A 16,018-nucleotide genomic window follows, 5' to 3' on the forward strand; every position below is an offset into this window, starting at 1 on the left:
ACACAATCTCAAGTAATTAGAATGTGCAATTCTAATTAGAATCCTAATTCTAATTAGAATATGATCTGCACTTATATAATAGCTTTAAATGCCATGGGTCAAGCAGCCTGTTTTGGTGGATAGAGGAAGGGCTTTGCTGTCTGCTTGGGTAGCAGCGCCCTCTCTCCACATTATAGAATTGAGAAAGGGGAAAGAGGATAAATAAGTCTGGCTTAACTGGGTGACTTTTGTGGCCTAGGGACCTAGTTAGTATTTAAAGGAGGAATATTCCTGCTGCCCCCTGGAGGCAGGGAGATGAAGCACCTATTGTGGGTAGTCCCCTGAAATGACCGCCCCAGTCCAGATAGCTCGCTCCTTGCTTCTTTGTGTTGACTTCATTTCCTCTTCAAAATGGTCCTACTGGACATGAACGGGTCCAAAACCATCCCATGCCCCATACCCCCTTCCTTCTACAAGGTACACAGAGGAGAAATTTATGCACTGCTTGCGAGGGCAAATTCTGGGCATGAGGGCCAGTGCCAAAGCAGCAGCATTCCCCGGCCCCACCTTTGAAACAGCTGGTATACATTTCCAGGGCAGGGGTTAGCTTCTGGCCTCATCATTTCTCAGTGGTAGGAATAAATACTTCATGCTTCCCAAATGATTCCACTGGGGTCCTCAACCAGATTTGAGGTAAGAGGGCAGACACCTGGCCCCACAAAGGAGGGGTTGAGAGTAACAAGCTTCCTACAAAGCAATTCTATACCACTATCCTCCCATCCTGCCCTCTTTATTTACGATCCCTCTGCCTCTCACCACTGACCTCTCCTTTACCTCCTCCTACTCTACCTCTTCCTTCAATCTGATCTACTCACACCGTCTCTAGTTTCTTAAACAGAGGGCATACTGTTGTTTCTTAATAACAAGCCCAGGCTCTTAACCCTAGATACAGAAGCTTGGGACTAGATTTGAATGAAAATCCTAAAGCTGATGGCTCAGGAGAGTCTTGCTTTTGGGCACCACTAATGGGGGCTGGGCTGAAGAAGGGAAAGCCTGGTGTGAGTCAGATCTAGAGATGTTTATTCAGGTGGCTGGGGTCAGAATAGGCAAATCCAAACTATAAGGAAGGAAAGTGGAGAGGGAAAAGACAGACCTCAGCTTTCCTGCTGACTATGGTAAGAAAACAGAAAAAATAATCCAGACCTAGGGATAGAAATAATAATCAGGAAAACCACGAACATGGAACTATAGGAAGGTGATATGTATCTTATGCTGTGCTGCTCACACATTCACTATCTCTGTGGCTTGCCTCTCACAGAGTTATGCCAGGAAGCTCCTGCTTTATGGGGCGTGGCAGGTCCTCCTAGAAGCGCCATGAACCTGAGCAGCTGAAGAGGACAGTTAAAGGAATTTTATTGGCTATTTGGCAGTCAGCTACTCACCAGCCTCATACCACCCCTAACATGGAAGTCTTTCTAGTAAGCTATTGTAAACTTTCTGCTATTATGAAATGTGTGCCATCCTGTTCCACTCCCTTTGATGTCCTGGATCCTCTCCCTCCCTCAAGAAGCTGCCAACTTTTACTACTACCCTAGATGTATCAGTGCTCCCATCCATAATACCTGACCTCTTGGCAACCTTACCTTCTCACCTCCCCAGGGACTCGCCCCTGAAGCTACACCCAACATTTTGCCATCACTTGGAGCTGATCTGCTTCCAAAATTAATAATTCAAGCATTCTAATTCTGATGACAACCTCGTAATTCCCAGGACATTTGCTTGATTATTCGAATACGACAACCTAACTTCACTCTCCTACTCGTGTGAACTTTTAACAATCCACCACTTACATGCTGAACACCTAAAACTCCTTTGCTTCCTGGTCTTTGATTTCATCTACAAAGAATGAGCTCTGGGTGATCCCTCAGCACGCAACTTTTCCAGATGAATCTCTTTTAGATTCATGACCAGATAGAGGCGACCACATCACTGGATTGACTGATGAAACTATAAATGCAAGAGTCTATAAATGCCTCATGAAATGAGTTCACTGAACGGTCTACACAAAACTGCCAGGAATTCCTCAGTCAACAAATTCTTTTTTTAAAAATTTATTTTATTTAAGTGGTTCCCAGGAATTGAACCCAGGGCCTCATGCATGCTAGGCAAGCATGCTACCACAAAGCCACATTCCCAGCCACAATAAATTCATTCTTTTCCCATTAACTTCCAACCCAGCTCAGGGATGCCCTTTAAAAAAACAGCAAAGTTTACAACATGTACACAGGTAGTTAATTAATACACAGCACCTCCTATGTTCTCAACTCTGCCTATCCATCCCCTGAGTTATCCCACAGAACAATTCTGCAAGACAGAAATTTCACCACTGTCTAAATGAGGAATGGAATATTTGAAATTTAGACTCTCAGCTCTAAGTGGTAGGCTAGATTGGAATGGTCAAAGCATGAGCTGCTTGTCTGCAGTTTCCAAGGTCTGGATAAAATGAAGTTGAAGGAGTAGAATCTATGGTAGAGTAAGGGCTGGTTAGAACAGGTCAGTAGACAGCAGGGTAGAGAGGCCAGGACAAAAAGCCTGTGTGCCTAGATGGAAAGAGGAATCATACACAGATGCACCAGTTCCAAACCAACTAGTTTTCATGATATGTAAGGCCATTCATGATTCCCACACATTTCCGTGTTCTTGCAATCAACACCTTTTCCTGCAACCAATCCAAGTGACTTTATGCCCAGAAGGCTTCGTTAGATAGGAGCTGAGCCAGCAGTTCTATCGTAGCATCAGGTCCTGGCTCACAGCCTGGCAATACAGTCTTCAACGTCTGACCTCGCCTCCTCTCCTCTGAAGGAGTTCCCAGAGGTCACCTGCGCTTGTACAGACACGGCTGAAGTTTCAGGCCTGAGAGCTGAGCTTTGGGTCCTACCTGAGGGGGCCCAGTCTTTTCAAAATCAAACAAAAAGAAGTGGCTGTTGGTCAGGTCCTATGGGCAGAAAAGACCCAGTTAGCTCCAAATGCTTATAAGATACCCTCAAAACACCTCCCCCACCAAGTATGTGGCGCATGTGTAATTCCAGCTACTGTGGAGACAGAAATCAGGATTGTGGTTAAGGACAATCCATGTAAGTTAAGTTCACAGAATCCCATCACAACCAAAAAAGCTGGGTACAGTGGTTGATACCTGTTACCCTACATAGCTGTCACCTGTCAACTACGTAGGAAGCTTATTAAATAAGGGGATTACAGTACAGGTTGGCTCAGGCAAAAAGTGAGATCCTATTAGAAAATGAATATGCATGTGGCTCAAGGGTATGGGTATGCCTAGCAGGTGTAAGGCCCTGAGTTCAAATCCCAGTGCCATCAAAACCAAAAACACCTCCTTCCATATCCTTGCCCCACCCAGAAAGCTTCTCAGGGCTCTCCATAGAGAGATGTTTGTTTGGGAAGCAAAATGTCTAATTTTGTGCCTATGTCTTCCTTCCTAAGTATCATTATCCCAAAAAAAGAGCAATCATGAGACAACAAGAGGGGCAGTTTCTTGCTGTCCTCACCTTATAGAGGACCTTGAACCCCAGCTTGGTCACAGCCCTCAGAAAGGCCCGAACATCTTCAAAGCGGCTGCTGACCTCGGCGACCTTCAGGAGACCCCTAAGAAAAGCAGGAAGTTCTGTGTAAATAAACTCATACTGTTTGTGTGCTGGGGGAGGGGGAGTGTATCTTTCTTACCCTGGCTTCAGCACACGATTTGCCTCCTCTAGGAAGTCCCTGATGTTGGTTCCCATCAGTGAAAGGCAAAACACAGCCACGTCCACAGACTCATCCTCCAGAGGCACCTGTGGAGAGTAGGAGCGTTGAAAGGAGAAGTGTTGGAAGGAGAAACTCAGCAGTAAGAGCTAGGACTGGACACCAGGATGAGGCAGGGGGAGGCAGGGAAGATGAGTGAGAGAATACAGGCCAGCTACACAGAAAGGCTTACCTGGGCCATGTCACACACAGTGACCCTGGGGTCCAGAGAAGCCAAGTCAAAGCAGTGTACAGGGTTCCGGACACTGGATGCTAGGCGACAATCCCCACAGCCAAAGTCAGCCACCACCAAAGATGCAGGCCTGGGAGTGGATAGGAGGGGTTTAGTTTGACCTCCTGAAGGAGTCCCCCCTTGCTTCTTTCTCACAGAGCTTTCCACCCCCACCCCTCCTTCCCCATTTACCGCTGGCGAAGATCCTTGGCAATTCGATCTACTGGATGTAGGGGCCACTTCTTCACTTGGCTCTGGAAACCTCGATGGTAGAGGAGAAAAGCCTCAGGGTCTTCCTGGAAGAGGCGCTGGGCAGCGCTGCTGGGCCCCGAGTACAGCTGTTCATTGAGGTAGCGGAATCGGGCTCCATCCAGCCGCTGTGTCATCCGAGCTCGCAGGGCCTCTCCCCGGGCTTCCTGGCTGTCTGATCTGGGAACAGGAAGCACCTCGGTCTCCTCTGTGGAGGCCTCAGCAGGAGCCTGGGCTGATGTCTGAGGTGGCCGAAATTTGTTTTTGTGTCTCCGCTTGTTTTTCTGCCGGTTCCGCCACTGCTTGCGGCTCAAGGTGTGGGGCGTGTCGGGGGAAGTCAACCCAGGGCTTGGCTTAGGTGGGTCATTTGTAGCACTTTTCTCCAAGACTTTGTTACCTGTGAGGAAGGAGGTGTGAAAAAGTGTTATCTGAGGCAGAATCCTCTAATTTTCAGAGGCTTAGCAAGTCATCCTGGACATATCCTTGTCCCTAAGATAGATTGTGGCCTGAATACAAGTGCTTTCCTTGGAAAAGGAGCTATAGCTCAAGTGGCAGTGTGAGTTTTTGAATGAAAAAGCTAAGAGGCAGTATCCAGATCCTGAGTTCAAGGCCCCGTTCTGGTGCACATGCATATACACAAATACATATTAATGCCTTTTCTTTTAAAATATAATTTTATTATTTTTTTTGTCTATGTGATACTGAGGAAGCGAACCCAGGGCCTCATGCATTCTAGGCAAGCACTCTACCACTAGGCCATGTTCTCAGCCCCCTGCCCTTTTTTGATTTTTGGGTGTGTTTTGTTGTTTTTTTTTAACCAGTCTTGGGGTTTAAACTCAGGGCCTGAACATTGTCTTTGGCTTCTTTTTGCTCAAGGCTAGCACTCGACCACTTGAGCCACAGCTCCACTTCCGGCTTCTTCTGTGGTGCTGAGGAATAGAACCCAGGGCTTCACGCATGCTAGGCAAGCACTCTGTTGCCAAGCCACACTCCCAGCTCCTGTTCCCCATCCCCTTTAATGTTGAGGTTTGAACTCAGGGCCTCAAGCTGTGACTTAGCTTTTTTGATCAAGGTTCATGTGTTCTACTACTTGAGTCACAGCTTCATATCCAGCTTTTAGGGGATTAACTGGAGATAAGAGTCTCATAGACTTTTCTGCCCAGGCTGGCTTCAAACTGATTCTCAGATCTCAGCCTCCTGAATAGATAGGATAACAGTGCTTCCTATTGCTTAGCCTCAATCCTAACGGTATATCCTCTGAGCTATATGCACTCAGCAGACACCACTCTACCCATCCTCCCATATATGCATAATTAACAGTACCTGATCGGTCAACATTATTCAGAGGCTGGATTAGGTTTGAAGGGGCTTGTTTCTGGCATTGCCTCTTTGTTTTTCCTTCAGCACAGTCAATGTCAAGAAGAGTTTGTTTGTGGCCCTTCTTCCTTTCTACTCCCTTGTCCTCAGAATCACTGGGAGGTGGAGTCTGTGTTTGACATTTCTTCTTCCTTTTCCCCCCTGTGCCAGCAGAAGCACTGGAAAGCAAAGGCTCTGGGCAGTGTTTCTTCTTCCTTTCTCCATCTTCCTCTTCAGAGTCACTGCCAGGCAGGCTCAGGGGTTGCTGGGAAAGAGATGCTGCTTCCAGGGCCCGTAATGTGGCCAAGAGCTTGCGGCGCTTGCGGCCCTGGAGGAAAACAAGGGATGAAAGTAGGGGCGAGGAGAACGGCCAGAGCCTGGAGAATAAAAAAAGAAAGATGGGGTCCTGGTTCAGATACTGGCAGATTCCTCCCAGTCTGCTTAACTAACTTTTTGTGATGCCTGCTTGACCAGGAAGGTCTTTCAAGAAGCCAACCCAACCTTTGGGATGCTGAAGGGCAGAAAAACCACCCACCCTACTTTATTCAATGAGTAAATGTTCTCAAGTTCTCAAGAGGAATGTGCTAAGGCCACAAGCTACAGGAGCAAGGTGAGACGAGGACTTTTGGCCTTCCATTTCAGGCTTTTACCTCCAGTAAGTACCTTTCTGTAAGAGATACAGAGGAGTCTTGAACACAGGAGTAACAGACCATGTATACGTTAAAATAGTAAACATTTAATATGACATATTAATATGCCTCTAGCTGCAGTGTAGAGATCAACCTAAAGGGAAGAAGCTGTACATGGTGGGTTAGTGGACTGGATTAAGCCAACAACTATGGAGTCTTCACATCTTCTGCGGTTCAAAGGAAAAGACCTACTACTCTCTGGAAAGCTGATTTGGGGCTGAAGTCCTACTGGGTGATAGCAAGGCAGGAACTGTCCCTGGGGGTTCACTGTTACTCTGTCCAACCTGTTTCCTCACACTGTAACCAATACATAACCTCGTCCAGACTCGGGGGAGAGGGGGTTTGAAGTGAGGTGGGAGGGGTTTCGGTGAGAGGGAGAAAATCCCCAGCATAGGGGAGGAGGGGTGGGGAGGGAGAATATCTACTCTGTTATCTCTAAAACTTCTAATTTACCTCTTCAGCTACAACAGCATCTCTTCTCATTCACGCCATGCTCCCCCCCCAACCCATCCATCACTTTTGTGTGTGTGTGTGTGTGTGTGTGTGAGAGAGAGAGAGAGAGAGAGAGAGAGAGAGAGACACTCTCTAATGGGATGCGTGTCCACACTTTTCCTGTCCAAGGAACACTCGTCTTCACACCAACTTCTGCCCACTAACTACTTGGACTTCCACGTCATTTTCTTTGGGGAAGCCCCCGGATCTTTAGCGATGGGGACTCGCCCCCGATCGTGCCGCAGGAGCCCCCGCCCCGCGCCCCTTCGCCCCTCGACACTCACTGGCCGGGATCCACCGGGCTCGGCCAGTCCCAAGCTACTCACCTTGACTTTGGGGGCTGTTGCTGGCGGGGCCCTGGAGGTCACCAGCCCGAGGCCCGCGACCACGGGCCCCGCTTCGGCCCACTCGGGCTCCTCGAACATGAGGACCGCGGGCGCGGGGCGCGGGGCGCGCGCGACTCTCCCACGTGCGGAGCGCACCAGCGAGCGGGCCCCCCCCGCCCCCGGACGGAAACCAACGAGTCAACGCCGGCGGCGGCTAGAGCGGCCGGCACGGCGCAGGAAAAACCATCGAGTGCAGCCACTCGCGCGCTAGAAGGGCGAGGGAGGAGGCCGGAAGCGGGAGGAGGCCCGGAGCCCGGGGAGGCGGCCCGCGCTGGCCGAAGAGGGCCAGGGGCGGGGCGGGGCCGGGCTGCGGGCGCGGCCGGACGGGAGTTCCCTGGAGAAGGCGCTTCCAGCCCGAGTCCCGGTAAGTGAGGGGGAACCCGCGCCCCCTTATCCAAGACTGGGGCTGCGCCACCCCATCACTCCTCGCCCCCCCCTGAGGAGGGACCCCGGGCTGCCCGGGTAGGCAAGGACTCCCGGTCCGCTGCTCCGGGGCACTGGGAGCCGGAGCCGTCCCCTCCCCCGCCGGTGCTCGGGGCCGGGCCTCCGTGCCTGCGCTCCAACTTCGCTTCTCCGAACCCTCCCTCCCCGGCGCGGACGCGCCCGTCCCTCCCGCCCACGGGATCCTCGCGCTACCCCCCGAACTCCTTCCCACACCACCGCTCCTCCCGGGAAGCAATGCCCGCCCGCCCCCCTCGGCCCCTGCGCGCGGACGCTTCTCACCGGAGACTCCTCAGCTGAGGGCGCTCGCCTCTTCTCTCTGACTCTCCTCCCAGTCCCCACGCTTCCCCAGTCCCGGGGGCTCAGCGCCAGGACGCTGCCATGGACGACATTTTCACTCAATGCAGAGAGGGCAATGCGGTGGCCGTGCGTCTGTGGCTGGACAACACCGAGAACGACCTCAACCAGGGGTGAGCTGAGGCGGCCCGGAGGGGGGAAAGGAAAGGCCAGATAGAGGTCTGTTCCTCCCCGCTATGTAGGCTGCTCACGTCGGGTGGGGCTCCCCACGTTGCCATTCCAGTGGATGAGTGCTAAGAAGCAGCCCGTGAGAGAAAACGGTCTTCCTCTACCGAGGAAGCAGGGCTTGGGTTGTCCTGACGGCTGAGTTCATTTTCCTAAGGCTGCATGCGCACAGCTTCCTAGCCTCCACGAACTGCATGTGCCAAAGGGCCAAGAGGCAAGACTGACCAGACTTTTTGCTAGGAAAATATTTGGAATTTCATGTGGCTGGAGGATAGATGACCTGTCTGGGCTTGAGCACTGGGTACAAGCGGGAAAGGATAGATGTTTACAAGTGTGTACTGACAGGATGAGTTGTCCATTTATAAAGTACCATCTTAGATGCCCTGTGAAAAGCAGGTAGAAAGGAGGCACTTGCTTCGTTCATCCTAGAGCTAGATGGATGGACTGGAATTGAGATAGGTGAGAAGTGAAAAGTGATGAGTTTCCAGAAATCATAAAGATAAAGAATTGACTCCATGTGGAAAGTAGGAAAGTCAAAGATGATGACCAGGGTTCTGGTTTGGGCACTTGGACTGTTGCTTTTGCTGTGATGGAGAAAACGGGAAGGGTGCTATATTTTAGAGGTTAGACTTATGGTGACAATACGGCAACATGGAAATGTTGAGTAGGTTGTGGTTATGCAGATTTGGAGTTCAGGAGAGTTCTGACCAGGAGACACAAATTTGGGAGGTGTTATATATGCCTGAAGACATTCATGTGAAGGAAAGTGCCCCAGAGAGTGCAGGCATACTGAAAAGGAGCAACTGGAAATTGAAAGAGAAAATACAATATATGTGAATAAAGCCTGGAGAAAGATATTAATGTTTGAATGAAGGGGGAGTGGTCAGTAGTAGTACAGGCTACTTAGAAGTCTGAAAGCATTGGCATTTTCAAAGTCATAGTAGATTTTACAAGTGGAATATATTTGATGATCTCTGTGAGTGAAGAAACCAGAATACATGATTTTCCTTCAGTTAAGGAACTATGCTGAACATCGCTTGCGGGGGTGTGAATTAGACCTGATATGTGACCTCAAGGTGGCAGACTTGTGACAGGTTGAAAAGTGAATGAGAGGTGAGGAAATAAAGTAAATGCAGACACATGTTTAATGTTTGCTGAGATAGGAAAGGAAAGGAATAGTTGTTTGGTAATTTTTTAAAAAAACTTTTTTTTTAGATCTATTTTTTGCCTTTTAAGACAAGGTCTTCCTGTGTAGTCCATACTGACCTCTAATTTGGGATCCTCTTGCTTTAACCTAAGTGTTAGTTTAGGTGTGCACCACCGTACCCAGCTTTTCTTTAAAGATGGAAGTTTAGTTTTTAGGTTTAAGATGTTAGGATCATCTAGGCTTCTCTGGTTCTCATTGGCTGTATGCTCTTTCTCCTTAATAATATGCAAAATCATGTTTTGTTTTCATGAATCCATAAAGGGTGCACAGGTAGACAGCACTATAAACTTTTATTGATGAGGAAATAGAAACAAAGTCCCAGCGGGTCTGGCATCTTGGAATACTACTCACTGCCAAAAGGCAAAAGGGTGGCATTTAATAAAACTAGTGGTGGTTTGAGGGGATAGTTTGTAAGTTCATGCTAACTACATGCTGGATATGAGGTGGCTAATTCCCTACAAGGCTTCCTTGAGATTAAAAAGTTTAGGCACTGAAGTGACCTTGACCATGGGTAAAACGCTTGTGCCCCTACTTTTGCCCTCAGGCTTGTGCCTGCTCAGAGACTACTAGCGACTGGTTAAGCTGACTGATAGAGCAGGGGTGTGTGTGTAATTGCTTCCAGAGCCAGGAAAGCTTCTGGCTATTTGTGTGAGCAGAAGAGGGCAAGCTGTGGAAGGGAAATTATTAAGTAAAAGGGCATACACACCCCCCATTCCCCTCTGGGGAGGGTGGGGGCATCCGGGTGGCCCTACCCCTGATCAGCTCCAGGCCTCACAGGGGAAGTGACCACAGCACTTAGGCATCCGGCAGAGGCCTCAGACCACAGACCAACCCCCCGGCTCCGCCCCTTGGATCTGCATCCCAGGACTGGAGGGAATTTCCTTTTATGGCTCCAGGCTGTCAGGCTGACCCAGCTCTCAGCCAAATGTTTTGTTTGTATACTTCTTTTTGCCTTATAAAAGACTTCTTTGGGAAAAGAAAAACTAATCCAGTACAGTTTTTACTCTAAGACAGTGATTATCATTTTCTTCTGTTTTCTGTATCTGAGATCGCGAAGTAGAATACTATTTGGTGTGGTTTGTTTTCTGCCTCATCAATAATAAAAAAATATTTCTTTTTCATTATAAACCCCTCCTAAGCATCATTTTAATTCCATTCCATTTTTAGATGTTAAGTTTCAGTACTAGAGCCAAACAGTAAGCTGGTTTCATGAGTCGGGGTGGCCTGCCATCTCCCCCATTATATGCATTAACATGCACTGAACCCCCTACTGCCAGCCCAGGGCCTCAATATGCAGGCAAGACAGCTCACCATTAAGGTTTTTGTGATCTAGTACAAAAAGTGCTCTAATAGGGTATAAGCAGCAATAGAAAACAGGACCATCTATTGCAAAAGAGGTGCTTGTGGGGGTAACCAGAGGATGAGTGGTATATGCACATGCCAAGGAAGGTGTGGAACACCGAAGTGGAGGTAATGAATCTTACACTTTGCTAGATGGATGGTTGGGTGTGAAGCTCAGGGAAAGGTATGACTGGACAGCTTTGGGAGTTGCTGGCCTGAATGAGAATTGATGTAACTTCTCAGTGTATGGTATCAATGTTTTCATGAAGTGAAACCTTTGCCCTACTCTACTGCCTCCAGCTCAGTGACTGTTGCCCCTTTCTCAAAGGGATGATCATGGCTTTTCTCCCTTGCATTGGGCCTGCCGAGAGGGCCGCTCTGCTGTGGTTGAGATGTTGATCATGCGGGGAGCCCGGATCAATGTGATAAACCGTGGGGATGACACCCCCCTGCACCTGGCAGCAAGTCATGGACACCGTGATATTGTACAGAAGGTATGCGTGAACTGGTCACCCACCTCACATACATGACATGAGGTCAGTCACAGGCACTGTAATGTAAGGTAGAATGTATATTCTTCCTCTTCCCATACCCTGACACCTGTGGGACTACATGCTCTGTTTTCTTTTTTGCATTTTGTCTTGCCACGGGACCCAGCTGTTGCAGTACAAGGCTGACATCAATGCAGTGAACGAGCATGGAAATGTGCCCCTGCACTATGCCTGTTTTTGGGGTCAAGACCAGGTGGCAGAGGTAAGTACTTAGGTTCAGTCCTTGGGATGGGCAGGAAGCAAAGTGAGCCTGGAACTTGAAGCCCATCCTGTCACCAACATTCATAGGGATGTGTACTCCATCTGTGTGTTCATGGTTGTGACTGCCGGGGAGGTAGCAGGGACACCATTAGTACAACCACCTTCTCATTCCAGGACCTGGTGGCTAATGGGGCTCTTGTCAGCATCTGTAACAAGTATGGAGAGATGCCTATGGACAAAGCCAAAGCACCCCTGAGAGAGCTTCTCCGAGGTCCATCCCCCAATCCTCGCATGTGTACTTTTTGTCTCTCCTTGTCTGTCACCTCCTTCCATACCAGGACTCGGGCTAAGACTGATTTTCTTCCCAGAACGGGCAGAGAAGATGGGCCAGAACCTCAACAGAATTCCATACAAGGACACATTTTGGAAGGGGACCACCCGCACTCGGCCCCGTGAGTCACTGTTGTGGCATGAGGGGTTGTAACATGGAATAGTTCTGGGCTACTGGGGCTGGGTTAGAACAAAGCTGGGCACCTGACCTGCCCCTACTTGTCAGGAAATGGGACCCTCAACAAACACTCGGGCATTGACTTCAAACAGCTCAACTTCCTGGCGAAGCTCAACGAGAATCACTCTGGAGAGGTGACCCTTACCCATTTTACCTCTTCCTAAATCCCCATACACTATTTGCTCTGTATCTGTTACTAAGGTTTCCTCTCCAGTTAATGGGCAAGGAAGTGGTGCCCTTGATTTCTTTTAATCCCACTTGTTCCTTCAGCTATGGAAAGGCCGCTGGCAGGGCAATGACATTGTGGTGAAGGTGCTGAAGGTTCGAGACTGGAGTACAAGGAAGAGCAGGGACTTCAACGAGGAATGTCCTCGGCTCAGGTGGGACAAAGCTAACCTGAAGCTGTTGCTTCCAAGGATCATCAAACAAAAGTTTTGTTGTTGTTTTTTTGCCAGCCCTGTGCGTTGAACCCAGGGCCTGAGCACTGTCCCTGGCTTCTTTTTGCTCAAGGCTAGCACTCTATCACTTGAGCCACAGCGCCACTTCTGGCCGTTTTCTATATATGTGGTGCTGAGGAATCAAACCTAGGCTTCATGTATAAGAGGCAAGCACTCTTGCCTCTAGGCCACATTCCCAGCCCCAAACAAAAGTTTTGAGAGTGGAGATCTTGTATGCCGGATCTCAGCCAGGGGCTACTCTTTTCTTTCCCTCTTCCAGGATTTTCTCGCATCCAAATGTGCTCCCAGTGCTAGGTGCCTGCCAATCACCACCTGCTCCTCACCCTACCCTCATCACACACTGGATGCCATATGGATCTCTGTACAATGTATTACACGAAGGCACCAGTGAGTAGGGATGTTAGTCTAATTGGAGAAAGTTTAGGGGAGGGAGTAGAAGTTCCCAAATTGTTGACCCTTGCTTCTTCTTAGATTTCGTTGTGGACCAGAGCCAAGCTGTGAAGTTTGCTTTAGACATGGCAAGAGGCATGGCTTTCTTACACACACTAGAGCCTCTCATACCTCGACATGCACTTAACAGCCGTAGTGTGATGGTAAGACCACAGGTTCATATCTGGCTTAAGTCTCAAAAGCCCTTAGCCTATCTAAAGTAGGACTCACCTTCCGCATCTTCTTCCTCAGATCGATGAGGACATGACTGCCCGAATAAGCATGGCCGATGTCAAGTTTTCTTTCCAATGTCCTGGGCGCATGTATGCACCTGCCTGGGTTGCCCCTGAAGGTATGTTAGGGCACCATGTTGGGAGATAGAAGGACTAGCTCAGTAAGAGTGGAAAGGGCAGAAAAGAGGACAGGCTAGGCAGTCAGAACAAATATTCTCTCTCCAGCTTTGCAGAAGAAGCCTGAAGATACAAACAGACGCTCAGCAGATATGTGGAGTTTTGCAGTGCTTCTGTGGGAACTGGTGACCCGAGAGGTACCCTTTGCCGATCTTTCTAATATGGAGATTGGAATGAAGGTGAGTGCAGAACTTTGTGTGCTTATATTGTGGTGGCTAGGTTCTCCACAACTGTTCAGATATATGGCAATTCTGTCCAAGGCCACTTAAAATTCTGAGGCTCACCTTTATTCCCTTGTATTTGCAGGTGGCACTGGAAGGCCTTCGGCCCACTATCCCACCAGGTATTTCTCCCCATGTGTGTAAACTCATGAAGATCTGCATGAATGAAGACCCGGCTAAGAGACCCAAGTTTGACATGATTGTGCCTATCCTGGAGAAGATGCAGGACAAGTAGGACTGAAAGGTCCTTGCCTAAACTCCAGAGGTGTCAAGGCGTGGTTGGGGGAGTAATTTCACCAAAGCAGCAGGCCTCTGGTTGCCGCCCCTGCCTCCAGTCATGGTACTACCCCAGTTATGGGGCCTCTATCCCTTGCCCCCATCTCTACCATTGTAGCCCCTAAAGGGGCTGGGCTCAGAGCTTTGTCACTTGCCACATGGTGTCTCCCAGCATGGGAGGGATCAGCCCCGCCTGTCACAATAAAGTTTATTATGAAAACAGGCTGGTGTGGGGACATGGGGACAGACAAGCACATCTGGGTAGGGCGGCTCAGGTGAAATAATGCGGCTTCTTCACATTGATGCCATACTCGCTGAGGGCAGGGGTCAAGTCCTCCATGGTTAGAGTGTACTTGCGGTCCTGAGGGAAGAGGGAAGAGTACCAGCTGAGCACAAGAATCCCAGATTCAATTCCAGATAAGACTGGAGTAGGCCTTACACCTCCCCTAAAATGCAGTTTCCCCAGAGGGATTCCAGGCTAAGTTACTCCTCTACTGCTGTGGAGGGAGGGTAGTTACTGATCCAGTGAGCCACCCTTCACACCTTGCTCTTGCTTCTGGAGCTGCCAGAGGCTGTGCCCTTCATTTTGCAGTGTTGTAGGGCATCGTTGGCAATATCTGAGATGAATTTCTGGGCAGCTAAGGAGATGAGCCGAATTCTAGAGAGAGAAATAGAAAAAGCAATATGAGGAGACCGACAACAAACTGTACAAGCAGCACTTAAAGCTGTAACCTGCGCCGGATTTACTCACATTCGTGGGTCTGAGGCTTCAAAGCCAGCACGGTTCAGGTAGTAACCGGTGACTGCGTCTGGAATCTAAAGAATCAATTAGACAACTGTCAGCGTTAGGGCTGGCCCGAGAGTGGAAGAGGACGAGGGAAGTTAGGGGTAGATCTATCAGGAATGTAGCAGCGTGGGTGACAGAAGGAATAAAATCAAGGGCTAGCGCGGGGCGGGGGGCGAGGGGGGGACGACGACACCAAATATAAGGTGCTGGAAAGCATCGAGGTGGTTGAGAGTTGGCGAGTTAGTGGGCCAAATGGCCCGGCTCAGGTGAGAAGCCCACCGTGGGTGTGTAATCCTCCAGCTGCATCAAGAAGTCCACCAAAGGCGTGCTGGACACCACGGGCTTCACCTCTCCGTTGGCGGCGCTCGGGAGGACGTAAACCCCGTTGGACATCGCCCCCTCCGGCGGGGCCGCGCCGCCCGCCGACACCGGAGCTGGAGGAAGAATCCGCAAACTGAGACACAGGAGGGAGCCGCGGGGCCCCGGCTACGCTCGCTCGGTGCCCTCTGCCCCCGACCGCCGCCAGCCCGGGTCCAAGACTCTCCCCTCGCCCTCGGCCGTCCCGGCCCTCACCCGCCCCGCGCCGCTCCGCCGGCTCCCCAGCTCGCGCCGCCACGGGTCCCGTGCCCGTAGTCGCGGCCCCAGGTCCCCCCGCTGTCCCCGCGGGGCTGGCCTTGTTCTCCGCGGCGGTGCCGGCGGGCATTGCAGCGGGAGCCGAGACTGCGGGCGCCGGGGCCGAGGCGGCGGTGGCCGGTGCCGCCTCGGGGTCCGCGCCAGAGCCGCTGCAGCCGCTCATCAGGCCGGTGGGAGAGGCGGCGAACAGAGCCGCTTCCGCTTCCGCTCAGGGTACGCACACCCCGGGTGACGTCGCACGCCCAGCGACCCGCCTCGCCCCGCCCGAGGCGGTGCTAAGTCCCCGCCCCTCCTTCCGGCTTCCGGTCCCCGCCCTAGGAGCGGATTTACTGAAATGGACGGTTCTGCGAAACCTCGCGGCGGAAAGCTTCGCCTCCGCCATTCCACCTTCGGCTCCACGGAGTTGCAGACGGGCACCTCCGCCGGGCTGTGTCCACGACCCTATCCCTGGCTGTGGCACCGCTAAGCCCGATGCTCAGACCTTGCTTTGCGGCGCAGCGGTTCGCCGGACACAGTCGGCGCTCTTGTTCAGCCCTTTAAAGGCTGTAGTGGAGGCCGGGCCCGGTGCCTCACGCCTGCAGTGCTAGTACTCAGGGGCTGAGAGCTGAGGATCGAGGTTCCAAGTCAGCCCGGGCAGGAAGGTCCGTGAGACTTATCTCCAACTGAAAAGCTGGAAGCGGAGCTGTGGTTCAAGTGGTAGAGCACTAGCCCCTCCCCCTAAGACTCGCATCTCCTCTCTCTCTCTCTCCCTCCCTCCCTCCCTCTCTCTCTCTCTCTCCCTCTCCCTCTCTCCCCCTTTCTCTCTCTCTGAGGAGAGTAGCACATGGTGCTGCTATAGATGGAGAGAAGAGTGTT

General features: G+C 50.8%; 3 protein-coding genes across 3 annotated transcripts; 1 reads left to right on the top strand and 2 right to left on the bottom strand.

Annotated features, from left to right (window-relative positions):
- Positions 1-99: 99 nt before the first annotated feature.
- On the bottom strand, positions 100-7,367 carry Rrp8 (ribosomal RNA processing 8). Its single transcript, XM_048359791.1, has 7 exons — positions 7,119-7,367; positions 5,577-5,939; positions 4,199-4,647; positions 3,968-4,097; positions 3,718-3,824; positions 3,543-3,639; positions 100-2,974 (listed from the first exon to the last, which is right to left on the bottom strand). Exons 1-7 carry the CDS (start codon positions 7,215-7,217, stop codon positions 2,855-2,857), a joined length of 1,365 nt encoding a protein of 454 aa, XP_048215748.1. The 5' UTR covers positions 7,218-7,367; the 3' UTR covers positions 100-2,854.
- A 56-nt stretch (positions 7,368-7,423) lies between these two features.
- On the top strand, positions 7,424-13,965 carry Ilk (integrin linked kinase). Its single transcript, XM_048359792.1, has 13 exons — positions 7,424-7,542; positions 7,955-8,089; positions 11,018-11,183; positions 11,347-11,442; positions 11,616-11,712; positions 11,810-11,893; positions 11,998-12,083; positions 12,220-12,329; positions 12,667-12,794; positions 12,879-13,000; positions 13,089-13,188; positions 13,295-13,425; positions 13,553-13,965. Exons 2-13 carry the CDS (start codon positions 8,001-8,003, stop codon positions 13,700-13,702), a joined length of 1,359 nt encoding a protein of 452 aa, XP_048215749.1. The 5' UTR covers positions 7,424-7,542; positions 7,955-8,000; the 3' UTR covers positions 13,703-13,965.
- Taf10 (TATA-box binding protein associated factor 10) lies at positions 13,938-15,362 on the bottom strand. Its single transcript, XM_048359793.1, has 5 exons — positions 15,104-15,362; positions 14,810-14,964; positions 14,495-14,559; positions 14,287-14,401; positions 13,938-14,104 (listed from the first exon to the last, which is right to left on the bottom strand). Exons 1-5 carry the CDS (start codon positions 15,324-15,326, stop codon positions 14,015-14,017), a joined length of 648 nt encoding a protein of 215 aa, XP_048215750.1. The 5' UTR covers positions 15,327-15,362; the 3' UTR covers positions 13,938-14,014.
- Positions 15,363-16,018: the final 656 nt, after the last annotated feature.

The sequence above is a fragment of the Perognathus longimembris genome, chromosome 13 (assembly GCF_023159225.1).
Source record: "Perognathus longimembris pacificus isolate PPM17 chromosome 13, ASM2315922v1, whole genome shotgun sequence".
NCBI lineage: Eukaryota > Metazoa > Chordata > Mammalia > Rodentia > Heteromyidae > Perognathus > Perognathus longimembris.